Here is a 19,071-nt window from a genome sequence, read left to right on the forward strand (position 1 = left end):
ATTTCAGACTAGTAAAGCCAAAGTGAAGAAACATCTTATGTGCACTTGGATGGGGAACCCAGATCCTGGGGCTGTCCCTTCTCATAGGCAGCGCCGTGACTCGCCTGGGTCCCTTTTCTTCATTCTTACTAGCTCATTCCCTCCCGAACCTCAAGTTTAGCCTGTCCCTGAGCATAGGACCAGTTCAGCCTTTGGCAGGAGAGATAGAAAGATCCCTAGGTTCAGCAGCTTGGAAGGCTGAGGACCAGACCAGCTTGGCGGCTCTGACCTGCTTCATCTTTGTTGACCATTGAGATCAAATACCTATGTTCTGTCTCAGTCCCATGACTCAGGTTCCTCTATTGACATGTGCTTAAGTCCTTGCTTGGATACTCTTCCCCAAGCGCTGGTCACTCTAGGCCTGTGATGCTGCTTGATTCTGATCACTCTTTTTATGGACAGGATGAGCCCCAACCACAATCCTTGTGGTTAAGTCTTGCTGCCCCATGCTTACCTAGACTTCCTCCTATTGCTGGCAGGTTAGCACCTCCCCTGTCTCCTCTTACCTGTTCTACCTTTTTCCTCAAGCTCACTGCTGGCACCTTACTAGATTAGTCTTAGGTTCTGACTATCAGGAGGTAACTAGGAATGTGGTTCATTGCAGCCCTCCCTGCCCCGATCTCTCTGACCAAAAACCTACCCCCGGCTCCATGAAATTCCTTATTATCCATGTACCTCCTTCAAAGCCTCCCTAAGATTTAAGGTGCTCTGAGGGGCCTTCTTGTTCTACGATTCTCTAATCCCATATGATGACCAGAGAGGAGCAGCACATCAACCAGGTAATAAATTGGTATGGATTGGCACAACTGCTCTAATGAACTCAGAGACATCCTTTGCTATTCAGCATAGAGCACAGGATATGTAAGTATTGATGAGGATGAGTGGTGGGAAGAGCAGGGGAAAGATTCGAAGTGTTAGGCATTCATTCATTCATTCAATAAATCAGTCAATCCACAAACATTTATTAATCATGTGCCAGATATTGTATTAGGTGCTGGAAATACAAATGCAAAAGTGAGATAGTCCTGGATCTCCAAGAGCTCATAGCAGATTTGGTGAGGGGAAGGGAAAGGAGAGCAGAGAAGCTTAATTTGTTATCTGAGGGGCAGCTAGGTGGCACAATGGATAGAGCACTGGCCCTGGATTCAGGAGGACATGAGTTCAAATCTGGCCTCAGACACTTGACACTTACTAGCTATGTGACCCTGGGCAAGTCACTTAACCCTCATTGCCCTGCCTCCCCCCAAATTTGTTAGTTGGGTCTTATTGGGTGGTAATAATAATAATAATAACAACAATAATAATAATCTATGTAGCATTTTAAGGTTCACAAAGCACCTTACAAATATCAGATGATTTTATCCTCATAACGACCCTGGGAGATAGGTACTATTATTTCCCCAATTTTACAGATTGGGAAACTGAAGCAGACAAGTGAAGTTACTTGCCCAGGGTCACACAAGCATCTGAATCTGGATTTGTTATTGTTTTTCTCATTGTCATTACTGATAGTGATAACAATATGTCAGAACACAAGTTTTCCTGACTCTAGGTCCAGCACTCTATCCCTTGTGCCAGGGATCCTAAAGCAGCTGGCATCAGTGCATGTCTGTCAAGGTGAGGTATTTGGCATCAACAGGCTTTACCAGCTTAGCCATTTTGATGGGGCAGCCCTCCCGAGTGGCTCTGACATTTTGCAAGTCCTCAGGTTTGAGAGGAACAAACTTCCATTCAACCCAGAGAATTTTAAAGTTGGAAGGATGCCGAGGCCCAGAGAAAGAGGTGGTGACACACCAGGAGTTGAATCCAGGCCCTCTGACTACCTGTCCAGTGCCCTTGCCACTGCCGCCCACGGTCTCCATAGAACAAGGGCAATGGACCCTTAGCCCATTTTCCCAGAGTCCGTCCCTGAGGGTTCCAGACCCACTACAATAATACATAGGTTCTGCCCCGCAGGCCTGCTTCCTCCTGCCATGCTGGCCCAGATGCTATCTTTTCCGAGGTCAGCAGGGGGCAGGCTTGTCTTTCCCAGGAAAGAGGCCACTGGTGCCTGAAGCTAAATACAAACAAAAGGGGCGCCTGCAGACTCCGGGCTTGGCTTCACCTCCTATTATTCCCTCTGCAACCAGACATCGGTGCCTGCTGTTCTCAAGGAAACTGAAATTGCCGAATCCCGTAGGCACATCCAGGGTTGCATTTCAAGGGCTTTCAGGGAGAAGGCAGATGGATCACTCTGTACTTTTCATCTACAAACTCATGAAGGGAAACCGAGAAAGGAGCAAAGCGGGGCTTCTGAATAACCTTTGACAGGCCTGCTGAGCACCCCTCTCTGTGTTCCCGCTGCGGGAGGCACGAGTGGGCCCGTGCAAAGAGGCTGCCAGGTATTCTGCCCCAGTGCCCAGAGCATCGACGCTGATGGCAGAAGCCCTGGGTTCGAGTCCTGTTTCTACCACCGGAGGACCACCAGTGTGAACTCTTGTAAGCCTCAGTTTCCTCATCTGTAAAATGGGGGTGTTCAATGACTCCTGGGATTCTTCTGGGAATCAAATGATATAATGCACGTAACATGCTTTGCCAACCTCAAGGGACCATATAAATGTTAACTGTAATTATAACAGGAAGTGTTATTGAAATATGAGCAATTGTTATTCTATGCACATGTGGATATTAAACTGGAGGACTAAAATTTCTGGTGTTCCTCTGTAAGTTTGGCATAGTACAGACAGACTCTTCCACCTAATTTGGCTATATTTTCTCAATTTAGAGATCGAACTGTTGATTCCTGTCCACCCCCACCCCAGTAATAAAGGAAGAAAATAAACATTTATTAAGTACCTACTAGATGTCAGGCTCTGTGCCTCATAAAAACCCTCAGAAGTAGGGGCTATTTGTATCTCCATTTCACAGGAGAAGAAACTGAGGCAGATAGAAGTAAAATGACTTGCCCTGGGACACACAGCTAATAAATGTCTGAGGCTAGATTTGAACTTAGGTTTTCCCAACGCCAGGCCTAGCCCTCTGTCCACTGTGCCACCAGCTGCCTAATAATAGCTATGGGAAGCAATCTGGCATTGCCAGGAGAAAAGGCCAGCTTTGAAGTTACTGGGTTCAAATCCTACTTCATCACACACATATACATTTTTTGACAATGGGCAAGTCACTTAGCCTCTCATTGCCCTCAACAACCCCCCAAACATTATATATTGCAGACAGTTTGACAACCTACACCATGAGTTCCTTACTTCCATGAAGTCACAGGACTGGACCACTAATATTGATATTTATATAGCACTTTATGGAGACAAAGAATTTTCATACCTATTCTATGATCTGACCCTGATCTGAGGTAGACAGTGTAAGTATAATTATTCCCAACTGATTGATTGAGAAGGAAACCAAGGCAGAGAGGTATAAGTTACCAGAATTCACTAGCTAATAAGTAGATGCTACAGCAAAATGTAATCTCAGTTCTTCTAACTTCATGTCTGTGCTCTTTCTACCTTAGCAGGATGGATGACAAAGTGAGTTATATGAATACAGAAAGAGCTTGACATATATATATATATGTATACGTATACATATATGTATATACACACGTATACATATATACACATATATATACATATATATACATATATATACATACACACACACACACACATATATATATATATATGACCTTGGGCATGTTTCTTCACACTCTTCCCTCAGTTTCCTCAACTACAAAACGTTCTAATGCTAGCATACTATGATTCTATGAAAGACATATCCATTAGAGAAAATGGCAGGGGCATGAATTAGGCTGAACAAAAAGATCATTTTGATTCAATTCAATACATGGTTGTTAAGTGTTTGTTATGTGCTAGGTCCTGAATTGTTGTTCATCCTTCATTTTTTTCTTTTTTCTTTTTTTTCCATCCTTCATTTTTGAAGAGGATCATTGACATCACAGAGTGATATCTTGACTTGCTGCACAGTCGTCAGCCTTGATCTCTTTCTCTGAGTCATCAAAGCCCTGTGGCAAGTCAAAAATCAACAAGACTGGTGAGGACCCAGGATGCAGCGGATGACCTTGATGTCTTTGTTGTCTGACAAAGCTCCTGCTTCAGCTACTTTCATGGCTATTGGAACAAATTTTTCTCATCTGTCTATTCCATTTGGGAAAGTCTTCCCATGTTTGGGTAGACATCCCCCTGACTCTCTAAAAGTTTTGAGGCCCATCAGTTACCTTTTTTTTTTTTTTTAGTGAGGCAATTGGGGTTAAGTGACTTGCCCAGGGTCACACAGCTAGTACGTGTTAAGTGTCTGAGGCCAGATTTGAACTCAGGTCCTCCTGAATCCAGGGCTGGTGCTCTATCCACTGCACCACCTAGCTGCCCCTCATCAGTTACCTTTAACTTGGTTTAGCCTGTCTCCAGATACAGTTTATTAGTTGTGTCTGTTTTATATGCTATAGCTTCTTGAAGCCACAGGTGAGAGTTGAGTGGCTGGCAGACACCCAAGGTGAATGAGCAGCCTTGAAAAGGGCTCAGCACACCCTCATAACAGATATGCTAGTCCTCCTGAACACCCCACAGATACTGAGTATATAAATATGAAAAAGAAAATGGTGGCTTTCAAGGCTATTACATTCAGTGGATGGGTACAATATGTATAAGCATGAGTAAATACAAAGTTGGTTGAGGTTGGAGAGAGTACTAACAAAGCAGGGGTAGATCAGAAAAGGCTTATTGTCTTAAAATGTGGTATTTTATTTAGTTGATGCTTGAAGGAAGAGAAGGATTTGAGGAAGTAGAGACTAGGAAATATATTATCAGGTATGGAGAATACGTTGTGTAAATGTATAGAGTCTGGAGATGGAATTTTGAGTTTGAAAAACAGCTAGTGGTGCCTGGATGGTGGTTTACTCAATAGAGATAGGCAGTTTTGGAGAAAGGCCAGATCCAGGGAGAAAAATTATTAGTTTCACTTTAGGCAAATTTGAGTTGTAGATGATGATGTAATATCCAGACAGAGATGCAGAGCAGGCAGTTGGCATGTGAGAGAACAATTCAGGGAGAAACTGTGACTTGAGAGTCATAGGCATAGATAGCTTAACTCTCATCAATTAATGAAGAAAGAAGAGAAAACCCAGGACAAAGCCTTGAGGGACTCCCATGGATCTGGGGCTAAAACATGGACCATAGCATTGTAGATTGAAAGATGGAACGGACCTTCGACATCATCTATTCCAACCCCTTCATTTTACAGTTGAGGAAACTGAGACCCAGAGAAATATAGTGTCTTGCCCAGGATTATGCTGGGTGGAAGAGGCAGGTTTTGAATACAGGGCCCCTGAGTCCAAATCCAACTCAATTTCCTTTGCACCATGGATGATGAACAAGCAAAGAAAACTGAAAGGAGAAGTCCAGGTAGGTAATTTTTTCTTACATCTTGGGCCAAAATCTGCCTCTTTGTCATTTCTGCCCATTACTCCTAATTCTGCCCTCTGGGCATGAGGGACAAGCCTCCATCCATCATGAGATCCTTCTAGTGAAGGAAGACAACTTTTGCCCACCCCCCACCCCCCACCCCCGCCCGGGGTCAATTCATCTTGTTCCAAGTAAAACATCCCCAGTTCTTGCTCCCAAACCTTACTGCCAGAAACCAACTTGCACTAAATTCGATGCTTCTTTTCATGTTGCCTATGATACCAACAGCTTTTTTATGACTGCCACCTCACACCAGTGACACATTCGGCATACAGACCTCAAAAAACCTCAGGTCTGTTTTTAAACTGTTACCTTCCCTGCCCTGTCATCATACAATTGGTGTATTTGTTGTTGCTGTTGTTTTGATTTTGAAATCGGAAGTGAAGGTTTTCATATTTATCTGTAATCAATTTCATCTTAAAGCCCATTGTTTTTTGATTTTGAGAACTCTTTGGATCTTGGTTTTGTGATCTAATGTATTAGCTAGCCCCCATAACTTCATACCATTCACAATTAGATAAGAATGCTTTATCTGAGCTTTATATGTTGTTGTTGTTTACTCATTTTCAGTCTTGTCTGACTGCGACCCCCTTTTTGTGGGCGATTTGGTTCTTGGCAAAGATACTGGAATTGTTTGCCATTTCCTTCTCCAGCTCATTTTACAGATGAGGAAACTGAGGCAAAAAGGGTTAAGTGACTTGCCCAGGGTAACATAGCTAGTGTCCGAGGCTGGATTTGAACTCAGATCTTCCTGACTCCAGGCCCGACACCCTATCCCAGACTCTATCTGCCTTATGATCTAAGGACAAAATGAGATACAAAGACCTCAGCACAATGGCTGAATCATAGTAGGAGCTATGTAAATGCTTATTCTCTCCCTCCTATTGATACATTTGTCTAAGACATCAGTAATAATAACAATGGGGACAGCTAGGTGTCTCAATAGATGGAACCTTCAGCTTGGAATTAGGAATACTCATTTTCATGTGTTGAAATCTACCCTCAGACACTTACTAGCTGTGTGACCCTGGGCAAGTCACTTAACCCTGCTTGCTTTGGTTTCTTCATCTGTAAAATGAGCTGGAGGAGAAAATGGCAAAACACTCCAGTATCTTTGCCAAGAAAACCCCAAAATGGGGTCACAAAGAGTTGCACAAGAGTGAAAAATTATTCAACAACAGCAACAAAACAACAACAATAATGATAGTGATCATTCAAACTTCAGTTCGAATAGCACTCTAGGGTTAACAAACCACTCTATATTGGTCTCATTTGATCTTTACAGTAACCTTATCAGAAGTCAATGTTAAAAGACCTAATGCATCCTGGGAAAATGGATGATGAACAATGCATCTTTCCCCATCTTCTCTGATGCTTTTGGGGATGGCTTGGTCTTAGTAGAGACTACAAAAGCCAAAAGGAAACACCCCACCTTTCAAAACTGGAGAAGATGCCTGAGACCATTATGAATGTAGTGACATTTCATCTTTAACTTTGAATGAACCCAATTTCACTGAGTGGTCTAACAGAAATCTGGGCTGGTTAATTTATTAGATTATAGTAATGTTCATGGAGTCAGTTCAATTCCTATAGAAGCTAGAGAAAAACTTGAATCCATGGCTATAGATTATCCTCTAACTGTGGCTAGTTGGCTCTCCAGTGAACACAGTGGGCCTAGAGCTCAAATGGCCTAGCATGAATCCGCCCTCATGAAAAACCAACCTGATGGCTTAGAGCTACTCTTGGTGACTCAGATAAAGTAGATTGAGAGGGACAGCAAGATGGTTCAGTGGATAGAGCACCAGCCCTGGATTCAGGAGGACCTGAGTTCAAATCTGGTCTCATACACTTAACACTTACTTACTAGCTATGTGACCCTGGGCAAGTCACTTAACCCCAATTGCCTCACCAAAAAAAAAAAGTAGATTGAGAACATGGCCACCACAAAGCATGTAGAATGTTGAATATGGTAGAATCTTAGGGAAGATGTTCTGGGTTGTATTTATATTGAGTTGTTCCCATCACCAGCACAAGTACTACAGGATGTCTAAAACCCTATATTTAGTGCTGACAATACAGGTATTGTCATTGAACTTAAAAGTTTATATAGCTTCATTAAGTCCTTCTCCCTTACAATGGATCTATGACTCCAATAACTTCCTATTACCACTAGAAGCAAACACAAGCTCCGTCATTCAAAGCTCTTTACAACCTTTACATATCCAGCCATATTGGCCTACCTACTGTGTGTTCTTCCCTCCCCACTCATGCCTAGAATACTCTCTGTCCTAACTGCTGACTCTTCTTTTAAGACTCATCCAAAATGCTACCTCCTGTAATAAAGCCTGTCCTAGTCTCTCCAGCTGACAGTGCCTTCCCACCTAAGGAGACTTTCTATCTACTACATAGTTGTTTTTTCTGTATTGATTTATGCAGTATATTATTTTCACCCATTCAATTATAAACTTCTCCAGGTCAGGGATTACTTTTGCTTTTGTTTTTGCTTTCTATAAGGTACCCTAAAGTCTTATTGTAGCAGGGCTTAGTGCACTAAGTGTTTTGGGGTCCCCCCCTTTACCCAGTGCTTAGCATACTTCCTGGCACATAGTAAGCACTTAATAAACTCTTGTTGACTAATAGTAGGGATCACCAAAACATTTCATCTGTACTGTGGGATATCAGAACTAGAAGGTTCTAGTGGTTATCTAGTCCAACCCTCTCATTTAATAAATAGGGAACTTGAGATCCAGAGAAGAAGAATAGTTTAAAGACCTATGCAATGAATTAGTGGCAGAGACAGGACTTATGGGCATAGGAATCAGATTCAGAAACAAAGTCAGAGATCATCTGGTTTAATCTCATTTTACAGACGAAGGAGCTGACGCCAAGGGAGCTTAGGTGACTTTTTCCAAAGTCACAGAGTAAATAAGTAGAGCGATTTGTGGTCCTCCTTATTCTTTGTTCATTTCTCTCTCCCTTGTACCACCCCAACCCTCTGGAATTCATTTTACACAGGCAAAGCTATCCAGAAGCACCCCAATTTCGCAGCTCCCTAAGTTGAGTTCCCTGCCACAGTAAATGCATATGGTACTGATATGAAGAGCTTATCCAAATTAAGGCCCCAATGAACAGGACTAGGAATATGGTCTCATTACTTTGACTGCCAAAGCAATTACTGTGCCCTTGAAAGGTGAAACAGAAATTGGAAGGGTGCTACTATTCAAAGAAGGAGAGACACGTCTTTGCTTAATTCAAGAAGCACTGACCTAGGGTGAGTTCAGTGCCCATTTCTATGATATAGCTGGTTTTGTTTTGTGACTCAGAAGGAGGCTGCTGTATCTTTCTTAGTTTACCCATCTGAAACAGTTCTCTACCTGAAAAATAGCTGCAAGGTTTCCTCAAAGGACTTTAAGCTCTTCAAAGAACACTGGACATGAGGTTTTTTTTCCTGATTATGTCTCTAATGAGAAGCAATCTTGGAGTCCAAAAGACCTCGGTTCAGGTCCTAAGTCTGACACTTATTAGCTGTATCATGATGGGCAAGCTACTTAACTTCCTAGTGCCCCAAGCAATTCTCTATGACTTTAAGTTACTAGGTCAGCAATAAAAATCACTGGTCTGGGTGATCCCCACCATGTTCCTAATAATAATAACTAGCACTTATGTCATGCTGTATATCCTCTGTCTCCTTTGAGATTCACAACAATTCTGTGGGGGCAGGTGTCACACATATTATTACCCTTATTTTACAGAGGAAATAACTCATATTGAGAGAGATTAAGTGACTTTCCTAGGGTAACCTGGCTCATAAGTGTCTGAGATGTGATTCAAACCTAGAAAGGCTTGCTGCCTCTCAAATTTTGTTGTCGAATCGTTTCAGTTGTGCCTGACACTTCATAACCCCATTTCAGGTTTTCTTGGCAAAGGCACTTGAGTGGTTTGCCATTTCCTTCTCCAGCTCATTTTACAGATGAAGAAACTGAGGCAAACAGGGTTAACTCAACCAGGGTCATACAGCTAGTAAGTGTCTGAGGCCAGATTTGAAATCATAGAGATGTGTCTTCCTGACTCCAGGCCCAGCACTCTCTATCCATTGTGCCACCTAGCTGCCCAACTAGCCTTTCAACTAGCTAATAATAAAAATTGATACTTAGAGAATACTTAGAAATTTTCTCTTTATGTATATTATCTCATTTGAGATTCACAACAACCCTTTGAAAGAGGTATGGTATAATTTCTCATTTTATAGATGAAGGCACTAGAGCCTAGAGAATTGAAGTGATTCATATCCCTAAAAAGTATCAGAGGCATGATTCGAAACCAGGTCTCCTTCATTCCAAGTACAGCACTCTCCAGCCCCTCACTAACAAGTGGTATGACCTTGGGTAATTCACTTAACTTTTTTAGTTCTCAGTTTCCTTATCTAGCCAATAGGGATAATGAAATATGCCCTCCCACTTCACAAGGTATGGAGGGGACTGAATTAGATAATATATGTGGAAAGGTTTTGAAAAATTGTAAAGCACTATACAACTGTGAGTTGTTTTTGAAACTGTGATTAGAAATAATAAAACCAAACACTAATAAGGGACCCCACACACATTCCATATTACTGTTTTCCAGGCCATTACTTTGATAAGTCAAGATCTAGGTGTATACAAATTTATAATTCAAAATCCCACACCTGGCACCTCATAGGAGTAGATCCAAAGGCCATTCATTGAATGCAGAGAAGATTAGACAGATAAACCATCATCTTAGACAGAGTGACTTATAATAACCATCTGAACAACTCAGTCATCAACTGGGAGTATCTATATGGGGCCCTTAGATTGATCTTTTTGATGGATCAATATAGACAAACAACCCATTAGTTCAGACAAATAACTAATCACTTTGGTCTAACAACCTGTTTGTTTAAAGAAAGAAAAAAGACTAATTGACAGCTGTTTGTCTCACTTGGTTTAACCACAGAATATTAGAGCTGGAAGGAACCAACCCATTAATTTTCATATGAGGCCCAGCGAGGGCAAGTGATTTCCCCAAAGTCACATAGCAAGCCGTTGTTTTGGTATTGCAAAGATGTAGTCAATTGTTTTCAGGAAAGGAAATCTGTGTTAGGTCTAACTCTATGCCCCAAATGAGTCAGAGTCACTGGAAGGCATTTTTGTTGTTGTTGTTGTTGTTATGTCAAAGTAGATGTACTTTGTTCTTTGTTTTGGACCTGCCTGTTGCCCCCATGCTAGTTTTTGGAATGTCAACAAAGCCTCCACCTAGAGAAACGTTCTTCTGTGCAATCTGATTTCTCTTTTTGGAAAGCTTAGCAAACAGTTGGATGAGTTGTGACTGAGAACTAGTTCATCACCAAATATATTTCGGGGCCTAGTTGGTCGGGCGACGATCACGTCACGTTACCCTTCTGTTCCCTCCACCATGACCCCCTTCTCCTGCCCCCCTCCTCTTTTTTTCCCGGGATTCTTGCCAAGTCCTAAGCCAGGAAACCTTGTTATATTAATTATGAAGAAAAACATGTTTTATTAAAAAACCCGGCTGCTGAATATTCTGTCATGCTGTTTCCCTGTGACAGCAGAATTGCTTTTGCATTTTAGACACCCTAATGAATTTTAAATATAAATACATATCTGGGCCGAGGCACGCTAGCGCACACACATACACACACACACACATCCAATTTTCCACGACCCCATTTCCATAACTATTGGCTTACACTGCCAAAGTAAATGAATCAATCCACTATTTAGGGCCAGTTAGAAAAAAAATCCTAAGAGGTTTCAGTGAAATTCAGCCCCTTATCCTACCATAAAGCTTCTCATCTGAATTAGAGCAAAGAATTAATCATGGACTAGAGTTCCTGACATAAGCCAAAAGTAGACACTGAAATTGTCTCCTGGATGGAGAGCTGTGCCGGGCCTTACAAGTCATCTGGTCTAACCAGTTCATTTTACAGATGAGATAATGGAGGTTGAGGGAGGACATAGAGGTGTCAGATCTCAGCTTCAAACCCAGGTCTTCCCACTTCAGGTCTAACCCTCTTTCCACTGTGCCTCACTCTCTGTCTCCTACTAGGGTAGTTGGTCTTTTTAGGACAACAACAAATACATGTTTTTTGTTTTTGTTTTTGTTTTTCTGTCAAAGGGCCTCTTGCTGTCTTATGGCTGATGTGGATTTATGATAGATAAATAAATCAAAATTCTGTGGTGCCATGAAAATTACTGGAACCCCTTCTCTGGTCCATTAAAAGTCACCTGGATGCCTCAAAAGCTCACCATGCATAAGCACATGGAGAAATACATGTGTGCGTACATTTGATTCCTCACAACACACATATTTCTCAGGATGTTTTTATGCAATGATCTTTCTAAGGATTCAGTATGGATCTTCTTTTCTGGGGAACATTCTTCAGATGTGTTGCAGAGGGGTTGGAATGGATTAGATGACCTTTGAGGTCTTTTCCAATTCTGGGATTCTAGAATTTAAGAATTTCAAAAGCTAAGAAATCAGAGAGAGACACCTTTGGTATTGTTGGGAGTGGGGGGAACAATAAAAACATTAGTGAGATGGGAGTAATGGAACATTGCCACTATTCCTAACTCTGTCACTAATTTGTGGGATGATGTTGTTCCATATACTTCCTTTCTTTGGCCCTCAGTTTCCTCTTCTGTAATATGAGGGAAGGGGTTGGACTACATGGTCTTGACTAGATCAGCAATTCCTAAGCTTTTCATGGCAGTCTGGTGAAACCTATTGAACCTTCTCAGAAGAAAATACATAAAACAAAAGAAATGGATTACCAAAATACAGTTCTCAAAATACTAACAAACAAGTTCATAGACCCCTGCTTTCTAGGTTCTTTCCTAGCCTCAAATGTCTGATGAGTTTAAATATTACAAATGAGGATTTTTGTTATAATCCCCCGAGAGGACAGCCTCATTGTTGATATGTAAGAAGGAGTTCTAAAAATATGATTCCTGCTCTTGTATTTAAAAGCCATTTGATTCTCTCACTTGAGATGGAAAGATGTAGATCCTAAAGTGGTCAAGATCCAGAGAAAAATATGTGTCTTTAAAGGACAGGTGTTAGACCTAATAGATGCTGTATTCTTAATGGCTGCCAGCAGTCAAGAAATCATTTTTTGTTATATAGAGATTTTTGGTTGTAGTGGAATTTATAGTTGGCAAATTTGGTTCAAACTGAAATAGTGACCTTGACACTACCAATTATAACACAAATCCCTTACATTTATATAGTATTTTATGTACATGAGATCATAGACCCATAGAAGTGTCAATTTACATGTTATTTCATTAAATTCTTTTTTTTTGTGGGACAATGAGGGTTAAGTGACTTGCCCAGGATCACACAGCTAGTGCCAAGTGTCTGAGGTCAGACTTGAACTCAGGTCTTCCTGAATCCAGGGCTGGTGCTTTATCCACTGCGCCACCTAACTGCCCCTTATTTCATTGAATTCTCACAACAAACCTATGAGGCTCATAGTGTTTCAGTGACTTCCCTATGGGCACATGGTTACTAAGTGACACAAGCTGAGAGTCAAACTAAGATCTGACTCTAAGCCCAAGACTCATTCTCCTCTACTGAATTGTTTCTTCTTGTTAACCATCCAGTTGATGCCACTCAGCAAGTAAGCCCACTCTGAACCTTATGCTTCCTTATCTATAAAAGAGAATGTAATATAATATGTAAAACCTTGGTAAAACAAAACAAACAGACAAAAGCTTCAAATTCCCATCTCTGACACTTTTTATCTCTGTAACCGTGAGGAAGTGACCTCTATGAGTCTCTGTTTCCTCATCTGTAAAATGGGGGTATAGACATCTAAGGACCTACCTCATAGCACCTTTAAATTCAAATTTAGATTTGACCTCAGAGGTCATCAAGTCTGGCCCTTTCATTTTACAGATGAGGCGGGATTCAGAATCTTGCTGATTCCATGTCTAGTGTTCTGTCCCCTATATCACGTGGCCTGCCATAGTATGAATAAGACACTTTGCAAATTTGAAAATGCTACATAAATGTCAGTCATCCTGATGATCTTTTGGCACAGTTAGACACTTTTACCCACCGCAGTTTGGACTAGCGATGGGATTGTGCTCCCGGCCGGGCAATTTGGGCAGGAAGGAATTATATCCTGATGTGTAGACATCGGAAACCTGCTCCCTCCACGAAGAGCAGGTGGATACAATGGAGAGGAAGCAACTTGTCTGATAATTATCTGATCCATCGGGGCAAGAAAGACAGGCCAGGTGGATATTTCCTGACATCAGGCTTGCCGGCCTCCCCTCTCCCAGACTTCGGGGATAATTGGCCACTTTCTCTTTCCCTTCAGCCTGGTGAACGAAATCTGTGTGCTTTACCACCTGTCTGGCTCGCATATGGGCTAAGAGGCCCTTCTGAAGACCGCAAGCCTCTCTTTGGAACTAGCTAAGCTCATTGCCTGAAGGATACTTTCTCATATTTTCTTTTATCCATTATTGACTTATAATTTCATTGCTAACCCTAAAAAATCGCTAGGGCTTGCAAGAAGAGATTCTTCTTCTCCCCTAGCTTTGTAGAACTTCAAACAGGGGCTCCTGCTTTCTCCTCCTCCTCCTCCTCCTCTTCCTCTCCTGTCCTGCAAACTTTAGGAAACAATTCTTCCCATCCCTGGCTCTCCCAAGGCAGAACCCTCATGTGCCTTGCTGGAATAATTTCTACTACCTCTCTCTGTAGACTTTTGGTATTTCGGCTGGGTCTCAGCCACAGGCAATCAACAAGCCTGAAAACTATTTAGATTGCTTGATAATCATCTGTAATTGCAAAGACCACATATGTGCAAAAGATAATTTTAAAAGAAAACCCCTTTGGGGAATGAGTCATAGGCAGCTTATTGGCTGGCTGAGGTGTCTGAAAGAGCAGGGTACAGGAAAATGGGGAAGGGGGGGTGCCTGCTGTTTTAAAAGAAAACAAGACTCTAATCAAGAGAACTTGGATTCCAATCTGGCTCCTGAAGAAATAGCTTCACCCATCAAGTGAGATAATGGATGAGAAAAGGCTTTGAAAGTAGAAAGCACTATAAAAACATTTTTATTGGAGTAAGTTTTTTAATCCCCCTCCTTCCTCTTTACATTCCTTCTCTTATTCCCCCCCCCCAAAAAAAATAAAACCCAAGGAGGGAATTATCTGAATTTTGTAGAAAAGTTGTCTCCTTTCTAAGGCTTTTAAGCAATTCTCAATTGCACTTAATTTCTTCGAATCTCAGTTTTTTCTTCTGTAAAATGAAGGGGTTGTAGATGACCTCTAAGATCACTTTCCAGCTCCAAAATTATGTATGAGCTTATATTCTCCACCTAAGCGCTCCTTAATAGGGGACAGCTACATAGGAAATGAAATTTCCAGTCTGATCTATTTCTCTAAGCTGAAGGTCCTTCCTCAGATGTCCACCGGGGCCAAATGAGATACATCCTTGGAAGCAAAGATGTCTGGACACAGACATCTCTTGTCACATACTATCGAAGAACACCTGGGTCGAGATATTATAGCATAATACATATAGCATACATAGTATATTATATTATTATACATAATAATAATGTATGATACTTGTAGCATCATATACTTTAGAGCTAGAAGGGGCCTTAGACATCATCGAAGTCTCCAGAGATCCGGCAAATTAACCATGGGCCAAATCTAGCTGCTGCCTCTCTTGTACAGCCTGCAAGCTAACAATGGTTTTTTAACATTTTTTAAAATAAAGTTTTGTTGTATTTTAAAATGTAAAACCCTATTTAACTCTGGTCATACAAAAACAGGCAGGGGGGCAGATCTTGGGCCATAATTTACCTAACCCTGATCAAGTCCAACCATTTCATTTGTAGAGGAAATAGAACCTAGAGAAGTCAACTGAATCGCCCAACTTAAATAGGCAGAAAATGGCAGAATTGGATTCTAAATCCAGCACTCTACACTCCCATTTCCACCCTAATCTGTTTTTGTTTTTGTTTTTTGCAGGGCAATGAGGGTTAAGGAACTTGCCCAGGGTCAAACAGCTAGTAAGTGTCAAGTGTTTGAGGTCAGATTTGAACTCAGGTCCTCCTGAATCCAGGGCCAGTGCTTTATCCACTGCCACCTAGCTGACCCCCACCCATTTTTATGAGCTCTTCCTGAAATACTGAACCATCCCTTTGGGCTCACCCTGATGACTTCAGTCATAGAAATAAGACCAAATATATAAAGGAATGAATGAATGAATAAATAAATAAATAAATAGAGAATGAATGAATGAATAAAAGGAGGAAAGAACTTTCCCCCATAATTGTCCATATCTTAAGGCTTTAGACTAGAACTTGTCATTGCATAGTATTCCCAAACAAAGCCTTAGCAAAGGATCTAGCTGTCTGTAAACCCCAATTTTGCCACCCCTATGTAACTTAGGCCAAGTCTTGTTAATGTCCAACACTTCGACTTGTTAATGTCCTTCCTAACTCATCCAGAAAATGAGGAAGGGGTCGGTTAGATGGTCTCTAAGGTCTCTTCCTGCTATAAATTTCAAGAACTTAGAAGATAAATTATATTTCAGTCATTTTCTTCTTCTTCTTCTTTTTTTTTTTTTTTACCAATTTCTATGAATCTGCCTAGTCAGTTATCAGTATCTTTAAGACATTTTTGATTTAATAATACAATCATAGTTGAAAGAAACCATAGAGAAAATCCAGTACAAACCTCTCATTTTACATTTTAACCAAAGGCCACAGAAGCCAAGTGGCTTGCTAAAGGTCAAGCAGTTGTCAAATGGTCAACTAGAAACTAGGACAAAGAGCATTAAATTCAGCAACATGTTAATGCCCAGCTTCAAATATTAATCAATCAATAATATTAACACTAATACTTGGTCTTGTTACCAGGAACACTGAGTTTGTTGTACTAATAACTTTCTCTAGTCCATTGACCACAATTATTTGAAAAGATACTTACGCCAAGGGCTCCATGCCCCACCAAAATCATTAGAGGAAGAATTCGAAGCCCAGAAGTCCAGCTAGTCATCTTTACTACTGCGTCTTTCAGAAGTTAATAAGATTTCTTTTGCTCTCTATACTTTTGGGGGGAAGAAAGAGAATCCACTGTCAGTCTTGAAGGATTCAGGAACAAATGAATAGGATGCAAATTATTAACTAGGCATCAAATACTGTTTAATGTTTTGCAAACCAACTATCTTGGTTAAACAAATGTGACTGGTGGGTTGGGCTGAGTCACAGAAATGCTCTTTTTGCCCAAGGAGAATTGGCCTAGAAAGAGAAAGCCACCGAATGGATGGACTTTCTAGGCCTGTACATGGGCTCACTGCTTCCAAATGGCCCCTGAAGTTTTCTGTTAAAGCCGGATAGTTTAACTCATAGCAGAGACAATGAGATAAAAGGCAACCAATACTGGACGGGTTCATGCAAAGCGTCCTTGCCTCTGCTGATTTGTCCTGAATATTAATGGGGTCCTGATTCATCAAATCTCAAACAGAATTAAGGTATGGATGGGCCTCTAATAACATCGTGCTTTATATTCATGAAAGATAAATGAAAGGATGCAAAACTGCTATTGACAAACATTGATTATGAACACTTTGAAGTGGTGCCAAGACTACCCTGTCAGCTTTAAAAGTTTTCTTTAAAATCTCATTACGTAAGGATTTTACTTTTTAATTATTTTTTTTCTGCTAAGTCTTTGATCAGTCAAAAATGTAGCTCATATTTAGGGACAACTCTTTCCCCATGTGTTTCATTTAGTTACATTCTTTATGAGCTGAGCTATTTAAAGTAGCCAGTACCTACTAAGTGCGGGCTCTATGAGGGCTAAATTGTCTTCTTAAATAAGGCATCATTTCAACTCATGTAAACACCTTATCTCCCTATGTTAAGTGGTCACCAGGGTTTTATGACTACTGAAAAAAAAACCCCTAGCTCAGGGAGTTGCCCACATCTGAGTTCTAAATCCAAGCTTCAAACTCCTTCTGTAGCCTGAGGCAACCTGCTTCTCTGAATCTGGTACATTACATACGTCTCCCCACACAGGCCTTTATTTTGATTCCACACACGCACCTTGGAAAACAGTGGAAGTTTGGGGTGCCTGACTGCCGAAGGGAATCTGACTGGGATTGGGGGTGGGGAGGGACATTTTCTTTCCCCAATTAGCTCTTAGGATAGAGTGGCGGGGGAGAGACTCAGAATTTTGTTGGGGCCATTTTTTGTCAGTGTTCATTCCCAGTTCTCTCCTTCTTCTTCAGACAATCACAGAGCAAAGGGGACCCTCCCCCTCCCCCTGCTAGGAGCTAAAGCTCAAGAGTCCCGACTGGCAATTCACTACTCAAAAACTCATTTATATTAAAAAAAAAATTTAAAAACTGCTCACATGACCTGAACTGGAAGGATATCAGAGGTTATCTTGTTTAACTTATACATGGCAAGGTATTCTTTCTACAGCATCTCTGATAAAAGGTCATCCAGACTTGGGGAGAAAATTTCCTGTGGGAGTCATTGATAGGAAGTTATAGAGAGGCAGAATTGGGATGAATGGAAGGAAAACTTTCCTATTAAGTTGAGTTATCCCCAAGTGGAAGGGGCTGCCTAAGGAGGTAGAGGGCTTCCTTCCTTTCATTGGACATCATTGTCTCAGAGACTACATTGAGGATATTTTAGAAGGACCCCTTGGTCATGTGCCTTCTAGCACTTATAGTCTATGATTCTGTTATTCTGTGAATCTGCCACAGGACTTCCTGGGGCAGCTTATACCCTACTTTGGATAGCTCTAACAGTTAGGGAACTTTTCCTAACATTGAGCCCAAATCTACCTCCACAATTCCTACAAATTTCTCCAATTTTATTCCCTCTGGGGCAAAACAGTCTTGCATGTGACATTATTTCAAATACTTGGTGACAGTTACTTTGTCCCCTCAGCTCTCCCCTTCCCCCACTAAGTCATCTCTTCTGCAGGCTTAATATCCCCAGTTTTTTTCCACTGGTACTTATATGTCCTTGACTCATTGGCTCAAGTTCCCTCACCATTCTGGTCCCCTCATGTTGGCATAGTTCACTTCAACTTGTTCACGTCCAATACTTCAACTTGTTAATGTCCTTCCTAAAAGGCAGGACCCAGAATTGATCATGCTGCCTACACCTGTCTTCTATGGCAGTCAAACAGATTCCTTTTCCACACCTTCCTTTACAATTCAGGTTTATTCTTCTCTTTGGAATGTCTTCCCATTCTTCCCCACCTACCTCCTCCAACCTCTACTTATCAAAATCCTATTCATCTTTCAAGAACCAGTTCGAATGCCTTTTCAGCCTTCCCTAATCCTACCTGAGAATGATAGTATTCTTCTGTAAACTGCCAGAGCACTTGGTACTTCTCTTGTAGTATATCACATTCCATAAAACCATAGTCTTCCAACAGGTAGTGATGAAATCAAAAGAAAAGAAAAACAAGAAAAAGAAATCCAAGCAAGATGAAAACTTTCACTATTATCAGGCTCCTAGTTCAGAAGATACTGCTCCCTTTG

At 41.2% G+C, this 19,071-nt stretch overlaps 1 protein-coding gene across 2 annotated transcripts in view; it reads right to left on the reverse strand.

The window, feature by feature from the left end:
* HABP2 (hyaluronan binding protein 2) overlaps positions 1 to 16,662 on the reverse strand; it is a 59,048-nt gene extending 42,386 nt beyond the window's left edge. For both annotated transcript variants that reach the window (XM_043983071.1, XM_043983069.1), the window contains exon 1: positions 16,500 to 16,662. In XM_043983071.1, coding sequence (XP_043839006.1) covers positions 16,500 to 16,568 — 69 coding nt within the window. In that variant the 5' untranslated portion in view covers positions 16,569 to 16,662. The remainder of the gene's footprint in view (positions 1 to 16,499) is intronic.
* Between the last annotated feature and the right edge of the window lie 2,409 nt (positions 16,663 to 19,071).

Source organism: Dromiciops gliroides, chromosome 2, assembly GCF_019393635.1.
Source record: "Dromiciops gliroides isolate mDroGli1 chromosome 2, mDroGli1.pri, whole genome shotgun sequence".
Lineage (NCBI taxonomy): Eukaryota > Metazoa > Chordata > Mammalia > Microbiotheria > Microbiotheriidae > Dromiciops > Dromiciops gliroides.